We start from the raw sequence: 8543 nt of genomic DNA on the forward strand, positions 1-8543 counted from the left end.
CACTTGCACCTTCTACAAATAGTTTTTTAATTGATTGAATGTGATTACAAACTTTACATATGCTGATGTGAACACAGCACTCGCCCATATATGGCGAGCTGACACCTGTCACTCAGCAGGACGCCTGCTCCGGGTCTCTCCTCACACCACAGCTTCACTTCTCTCCTGAGGCCGTTATTCCTTTAATCCTGCCTGTTTCTGCTCTCTATCACATTTAACAGGTTCAGAATAATAAGCCAGTGGACCATTATATGTAAAGGAATACATGTCTTCTTCCTCTTTATTGACGGGAGTGACACTCGGATCCATGATTTTCTATGTTAAACAGACGGGGATTCAGCGGGACTCCCTTATGTTACGTCACAGCCGAATGCGGAAGTAAAAAGCAAAGACGTGCGAAAACGTACTAAAACGTCTCCAGGAGACCCTGTGGGTTATTAATTTCAGAATTTCTTTAAAAACAGTATTGTTAACGTATTTTCCTATGATTAGTTAAGTTTTGTCTTTAACCTGCAATATGCTCTTTAACACAGATGGTATCATCGTATACATTATTACAGTATGTCCAGCACGAAAAATGTAAGGCCTTTGTGTTCCTTAGGTCATGTCACTGATACATAGGTTCAGTGCTCAAAAAGAGAGAGATAGCTTAATAAAGTAAAAATATTATATTTTAAACAGCAGTAAGTGGACACATAACTTAACAACCATAACACTGAATTTTGCTACAAACATCTGCTGATCTGACATCTCAGCTGTTTTCAATTTTTCTTTTGTGGATCCAGACTTGAACTCCTGTTAAGCTTCACTCTGACATGTTGTTGTAATGTTTAATGGTGGGTGAAGAATGGGATATCGGGTGGATGCAAATGCACTCACTCAAAACAAAGTTAGTGAAAAAAATGTACATTTATTTAATAACATGTTTTTATTGTAAGACATAATGATGAGGTGTCTTTCCCAGTGTTTGGCGGGTAGCCGCACTTAAAACAAGTTTTATCTTTTGGAGTTGCTGCAGCTGTGAGACTGAGTTCAGCGGGACAGCTGTGTCAACTGAGCTGAGGTTACTGAGCTAATACAAAATGGCAAAACCCAACACGAAGAACTGAACACAAGAACAGCACTGGAACATGTAAACCGATAACGGTGGCAGAATTTCCCTTCTGTTGAAATAGTACCGAGTTCTCTCTGTTTCATCGTCATGAACAGCTTTATGTAATTCTGAAACATGACAGGTGGTCCTGAACTAAAAAAAAGGTACAGTAAATACTGTATGGATTGCCTAGTGTGAGTTTACCCTTAACGAATGGAAGCGAAGAAGATTTAAATATTGCTACTCTTTTTAAGGTTTAAATAGATTATATACAATTTAACACTTATTTCATAAATTACTGTAAGTAGTGACGGTAAATATGATTTAATTGCAATGCAGAAATCAGTGGCCCAGTCTGGTAACCTTTTGGCAACATTATTAGCCATCACTATTTAACCTTTGCTTTTTAAGCTTCAAAGACAGGACGGTCTGTTGGCATGGAAATCCTTGTACGAGTTCCCTTCGAAGACTAAAGTGGCATGGTGATGGGATTTATATGGAAAGTTCTTAATTTGTCATGATATAGAATACAAGCAGCCAAACAGATGATTCAATGAGATGGCCCATGTCAGTGCTCTGTGGAGGTTTATAACTGTGTCTTCAGGATATCTATATTTCCAATTATGTTTGTGAAAAACACAAGGTGACGAAATATTATGTAACAGAGGGAGAAGCTGGCCAACAGAGTGTACACCAGTCAGGAACTGTTTAGAGGAGGGGTCTCCCTTATAAAAGTCTGGCCGACAATCAACCTTGTTCCCACAGGCAAGATGATGAAGCTGGGATTATTTGTAGCTGTTGCTGTGTTTCTGGAGACGGTCTCTGCGGCCTCTGTAAGTGTCCCACAAGAACCTTTTAAATATGTTTGGGCATTAACAGATAATGAGAGTCTTTGTTTAGTTTCTTTAATAATTGTCTTCAATAATGAAATCTAAAATTTCCAATTTATAACTCATTATTTCCTCAGGTTTATGTGAAGGATTTATTCAAAAGCAGTTTTCATGACTGATCCATTAAATCACTGTAATGTTTTTATTCTGTGCTTGTCTTTGTCCCTTTGAAGCTCGGAGTGGTGTACACCGAGGGAGGGATGGTGGAGGGTGAGAAGATCCGTCTTGGGCTCTTCAGAAGCATGGATGTCTTCAGGGGGATTCCTTTTGCTGACACCCCTCAAAGGTTTCAGAAACCAGAACGTCACCCAGGCTGGGACGGTGGGTAGACTCATGGGCAAGCGACTAAAAAATGATAATCCACACCACAGAGAGGAAATAAAAAGTTGTTTTGGGCGGAAGTGGCTATACATCTTAGTTAATAGCTTGAACTGTAATACATATTGGGTCATGAAGCCATACATTGTACACGCTTGGTTTTTCTTTCTTCAATATTCAAGAATCAAGGATTTCTTTACAAACCTTGACACAAACTATAGACCAAGGGTGTCAGACTCAAATTGGGCGGGGGCCGGATTGGTTTAAGTGAGACTTCCAGTGGGCCGAAGTAATTTTGCAGACATCACTTTAACTCAACACATGGAATATAGGCTGCTGTGTAATTGTTTAAATAATCATTATGCCGTCATTGCTTCACATGATAAAAAGCTCTATTCCAAATGTGTTTGTTTTTTGGCATTCACTTAAGACTTTATAAGAATGCAGGTTACAGATTTCAAACACAAAATCTGTCATTACAAACACATGGAAATAATGAAATGTGCCACAATACAGAAGAAAACAATTTTTTTAAATGTATTGTTCAAGGTCATAGAAACCATGACTGTGATCAGAGAGAGAGACTTTAGATGTGTGTAAGTCAGGCCAAGGCACACATAATGTGACAAACGCACAGAGTATCTATGATTCAAACACGGTCATCTTTGGGTATTTTAGTGCCTGGCGTTATAACATGATCAAATGTTTACAATTCAACAGACAACTCATTCTTCAGTGTTACGCACTGCCGTCTGATCAGCTCGAGGAGATCCACGTCCTTGAACTGAGTAAACTCAGAAAAACGACTTTCAATATGAGCCTGTCAGTCCGTTCTTTTACGTTTCCGTACAATCATAATCTGACTCTCTCTGACTTTATGCGCCACGAATCTGTGCCATCTCCGTGCGTAATCAAAGGAATTGTTCTAGTTGATCCAAAAGGGTAGTGACAATAAATAATACATATAAACATCACATAGAGTTGTTTAAAAGGCTAATGGAGTCGGGACAAATGTAAAAGGGGTCAGGCTCCTAGAATTTTAAATTTCGATACTAAAACAAATCTAATGGTATTAACTGCTGTGATACCTTGGTAATAAAACAAAAGTCCATAGGCACCCAATATCATGTTGTCTCCTGTTTTTAATTACATGTTAAGGTTTTTGCTATTACACAGCCCTGACTTTAAAGCTTGTGTGTCTATTGGCAGGTGTTCTGAAAGCCACTGAGTTCAGGAACAGATGCCTTCAGGTGAACCTTATCATGACTGACACAAGAGGCAGTGAGGATTGTCTGTACCTTAACATCTGGGTTCCTCATGGCAGCTCAGGTAAAGACATCAAGAGGCCAACAACGTCTCTGCATTATTATATCTGAACTCCAACCAGCTCCAATCAGTGTTGCTCTTCAGTGTCCACAGATATGGCTGTCATGGTTTGGATCTACGGAGGAGCCTTCTTGGCTGGAGGCTCCATGGGTGCTAATTTCCTTGATAACTATCTTTACGATGGACAGGAGATAGCAGACAGAGGCAATGTCATTGTGGTGACACTGGGATACCGTGTGGGGACTCTGGGCTTCCTGAGCACTGGGGACTCTGATTTGCCTGGTAGGTTTATTTTGTCCGACCTTTTAAAAAGGAGCCTTGAAGAAGTGGACTTCCCTGCAAGTTTTCATTGAGATCAGTTATTTGTGCTGTGATTCTTCTTCAGGAAACTATGGTCTCTGGGACCAGCAGGCTGCTATTGCCTGGGTGCACAGGAACATCCGTTCTTTTGGAGGAGACCCCGACAACATCACCCTCTTTGGAGAGTCTGCAGGGGGAGCTGGTGTCAGCTTCCAGGTGAGAAACTCTTTTTTTTCTGGAATTCCAGCAATAATTGATGATATATTAAATAAATGACATTAAATCTTATTCACAATACTGCACAATTAATTGTATTTTAATAAACCACATATTTAGTGCAATTTCACAAACTAGGCAGTGCATTTGAAGTGTGTACGAGTATCAATATTTCTTGAATTGCCAAAACAGCACAACCTTGAAGGTAGTATTGTCTTTATACAACAGTGTTACAAGCGACCTATAGTAGGTAAAGCATTTGTTGACTGTTGCCTGGTGGTCCTACAGATGTTTAAGTCTAAGTGAGACACATTTAAATGTTCCAGTTTTGCTGAACCCTCCATCAGCTCTTACAGTGAACTAATAACTGAATGTTGTTAAAATAAAATATCTCTTGTTTTGTGTCTGTCTGCAGACTCTCACGCCACACAACAAAGGAATGATCAGGAGAGCCATCTCCCAGAGCGGGGTTGCTACCTGCCCCTGGGCTATCAACAAAAAACCCCGCAGATATGCTGAGGAGGTACATGCTAGCCTCCCTGACGTCTTTCATTTCTTTAACACACCTTTGAATAATGTTTAAAATCTGCATACTGTTTCAGAGCTAGTAAACAATTTTAGCTCATTTGAACGTCCTCTCCAGATTGCCCTGAAGGTCAACTGCCCCACCGATGAGTCCATGGTTGCATGTTTGAAGATGACAGATCCTGTGGATCTTACCTTGGCTGGCAGTCTCAGTATCGTCAGTTCAGCTGATAGTAAGAACTGAAATTCATACAACCAGATCTACAGGATGAGAATTTAAAAATTAAACTTGCATTGTATTTTGTGTGTATTTTCTATTCAACATGTGTCCTTAGGCAAGACAAATTTGACAATAGTCAGTGGTGTATGAATGGATAAGTTAATACTTATGTATACTTCAGCCTCTGCCATCATTGTGTAGATGGATGTGAGGTAAGTGTGACCTGTTGTGTTAAAAGTGCCTTTAAAGTCAGAAGACTAGAAAAGCACTGTACAAGCAAAATCCCATGAACATATAATGCCTCTTGTGCATTTGCAATGCCATGGTAATGTAAAGTCACATACTGGGACGCCGCTGTGGATGCAAAGAAAATCTGAAAGTGTGCGATGACGGTGGAGTTAAGTGCGATGCAGTCACAGAATTGCAAAGAGTAAAGCCTGCAACTTATGACTTCAACTCACAACAAAGACTCCAACTAGTGGCTGACTGAAAACGGACATCATTTTAAATGTCAAAGGCTGAACTATTTTGCGTAGGTATTTAATGGCACTATAGATTTTATTAAATCTAGAAAGAGTTAATTTAAAAATTATTCAGCAAATGGAAGATGAATTGTTGTATTGATGATTTTTGAGGTCTTGTAAATGTTTGTTTGTATAGTGTTTTATGCTCTCGGTGCAAGACAAATTCCCTTAGGGGCGATAAAAGTTTTCATTCACTCATTCATAAGTAGCAAGCATCTGATGTTGCACTCTTCCATCAGACCCCGTTGTTGGCAACCTGCTTCTATCTCCTGTGGTCGACGGTGACTTCCTGCCTGATGAGCCTCAAAATCTGTTCCACAATGCTGCTAAGATCGACTACATCGCTGGAGTCAATGACATGGACGGACACCTCTTCACTGGTTTGGATGTTCCTACAATCAACTCCCACCTGGTGGACACCCCTGTGTGAGTTCAAGTCATTTGATTGAAGTGAGAAACATTTAAATATTCTTTTTCTTAGGTCTATGGGGGTATTAACACATGATACAGGGCAAAAAAACATTTCTTGTCAGACATAAATTTTAAACCTTTTCTTCCTGATTGCAGCGAGGATTTGAGGAGGCTCCTGGCTTCGTATGTTAAAGATGGTGGCCCTCTAGCTCTAGACAATGCTTTCTCCACGTATACCTCAACCTGGGGATCAAATCCTAACAAGGAGACAATCAAGAAAACTGTTGTGGATGTTGGAACAGACTACATCTTCCTGGTTCCTACACAGGTTGCCCTCTACCTTCATGCTTCCAGCGCCACGTGAGAATAAGCTCTTGCTGAAGAAATTGCTACCAGTAAGACTTCTGTTATTTGTCCCACTCTTTGGTGTATTCATTGTCACATCTCTTTTTCTTCCACATCCAACCAAAGAACCGGCCGTACTTACTCCTACATGTTCTCTCAGCCCAACCGTATGGGTGGCATCGGGAGACCCTACCCCAGCTGGATGGGAGCTGACCACGCTGATGATCTGCAGTATGTGTTTGGAAAACCTTTCACCACGCCCCTAGGTTACTGGCCAAGCCACCGCTATGTCTCCCGCTACATGATCAACTACTGGACCAACTTTGCTAAAACTGGGTAAACTTCTGCAAACACACACCACGAGCATCACAGAAATAATAACAGTGATAATAAATGAACAAAAAACTTGACCACACACTGAGATAGAAAACGTGCCTAAGTTCAGTTCCCTTTCTCTGGTTACAGGAACCCCAACAAAGGAGAGAGCGTACCCGCTAACTGGCCTGAGTTTACCATCAATCATCATTACCTGGAGATCAATTCTGATATGGACGAGGGCTATGTGAGACAGCAGTTGAGAATGCGTTACGTTCATTTCTGGACAAGCGTCCTTCCCAACCTACCTCTCATCTCAGAATGAATAAACAGTATATTCAACTGTGCACATCAAGACACCTTAAGCAACGTTATCAGTAATATCTCCTGAAGAAATAAATGTATCACAAGGCAAATATAGTTCTCTGGTTTCTTTTACCTGCATGTTTTTGTTTTGTTTATTTTCTATTCATTTTGCTTTTCCTTCTTTTGGCAATGCAAACTGTGCAGCCATTCAATAGTTTTCTGACTGCTCCTTTCCATTGACAATCTGCACTTGAGATGTGATTGGATTGGAAGGCATCTAGGGGATGTTCATTCTTTTACACAAAAATGCATTCAAAACAAAAGCTGGTTGGCGGTGTCGGGTGTGGGTTCATGTTCAGTCAGTAGTCAGTAGTCAGCGGTGAGCTTAGGTTGCAGCTCTCCCTCAAGCAGCAAACTCAAGCACACAGTCTTTCACCGTTTGGGTTGTTATAGGTTGTTCTAATGAAAAGGAAAATAAATGGGAGTTGGTGGATGTCCGTCTTCATTGTTGCTTTGATATCACGAGCAGATTCACAATGCCTCAGCATTGAGATCCACAGGATGCTGTAATCTCACACACCTTACACACTGTGTTATTTTATCAATAACAGCCAGCCAAACTCAAATGAGGAAGTCCTGCTTATTAAGAGACTTTAGAACCTATCAGAGAACCCAACTAAAACAGGACAATAAATGGTCTTAAGAGACCATATTTTTCCTGGACTGTTTCATCATTAAATTAGCTCAATAAATTAAATAATGGATAACATATTTGGAAGTTTTGAGTTACAAAAAAGTATCTCCTCACACAAGTATGTGTAAAGTCTTCTGTCAAATGAGAGGAATATTCTCATAAATGCCGTCAATCTTTGTTAACAGGATGGAAGCCCTACCTCAATATTGTCTAGTTTTGTACTATATTGGCAAATGGTTGTTTCCCTATTGGAGAATCGTGTATCTATACTGCTAGCTAGTGAAATGGTTTGCTGTAATTGGGGTTTCCCATAGCAGGAACAGCCTGCCAGTCGTGTTTTATTGACTGACAGATTTATTCAGCTACTGAATGTCAAACCATTGTAATGGAACTGAGCGCTCTATTTGACCTGTGGCACACATTTGAGCATGCAGTGGTCTAACTTTTATGGCATATTCACAAATCCACCCACGACTGTACCCAGTCATTCCAAGAAATGACAGTATTTGTCCGACTGTGTTTGGTTTGGTTTTTTTGGTTACTGCCTCTATTTGTGATGGAGCTTTTTGCCTTTTGTTGTCACATAGTCTTCTGCCTAAATATTTTTAGATATTGTTGGCAGAACTACAAATTTTGTTTGCTAACTTTTTGTCCCCCACTTGATAGCGCTGTTAGCAGAACAATCAAGTCTTGTTCGCACTGACTCTTAGTGAAGCTGGAAATTAGCACCATCCATCAGATCACTGTGCTAGAAACATCCAGGTGGTGAAAGTCATCTGCCAGAATGTGCTTATAACTTGATGGTGACTCTACGTAGCCCTGAGCTAGTCATGTGTAGGTTTACTGTTGTCCTTGCAAATCTGGGTGAAGTGGTACCCTGAAGAAAGCTGAGCATGAGATGTCAGAATGTATATCTTGAACAAGCATCAGGTCTAATATTTGACTAAAGTGTGTGTGGATCTGGGACTGTGGGTGTCTCTGCATCAATAATCACAGCTAATAACCAGAGGGTCATTCAAAAGGCGATAGACTTCAGAATGTGTTTTGTGGATTTGACAGA

General features: G+C 40.4%; 1 protein-coding gene across 1 annotated transcript; it reads left to right on the forward strand.

The window, feature by feature from the left end:
• Nucleotides 1-1668: 1668 nt before the first annotated feature.
• On the forward strand, nucleotides 1669-6899 carry cel.2 (carboxyl ester lipase, tandem duplicate 2). Its single transcript, XM_079365195.1, has 11 exons — nucleotides 1669-1926; nucleotides 2157-2304; nucleotides 3511-3630; nucleotides 3712-3909; nucleotides 4013-4143; nucleotides 4559-4666; nucleotides 4787-4901; nucleotides 5652-5838; nucleotides 5980-6183; nucleotides 6295-6504; nucleotides 6634-6899. The coding sequence occupies exons 1-11, from the start codon at nucleotides 1864-1866 to the stop codon at nucleotides 6806-6808; spliced, it is 1659 nt and encodes a 552-aa protein (XP_079221321.1). The 5' UTR covers nucleotides 1669-1863; the 3' UTR covers nucleotides 6809-6899.
• Nucleotides 6900-8543: the final 1644 nt, after the last annotated feature.

The sequence above is a fragment of the Symphodus melops genome (genome assembly GCF_947650265.1).
Source record: "Symphodus melops genome assembly, chromosome: 16".
In the NCBI taxonomy this organism is placed as follows: domain Eukaryota; kingdom Metazoa; phylum Chordata; class Actinopteri; order Labriformes; family Labridae; genus Symphodus; species Symphodus melops.

Coding starts and splice junctions, on each gene's coding strand:
- cel.2 (XM_079365195.1), top strand. CDS start 1,864: ATGATGAAGCTGGGATTATTTGTAGCTGTTGCTGTGTTTCTGGAGACG. Junction 3,910..4,012: donor TGGGGACTCTGATTTGCCTG/GTAGGTTTATTT, acceptor ATTCTTCTTCAG/GAAACTATGGTCTCTGGGAC. Junction 6,184..6,294: donor CTTCATGCTTCCAGCGCCAC/GTGAGAATAAGC, acceptor ATCCAACCAAAG/AACCGGCCGTACTTACTCCT.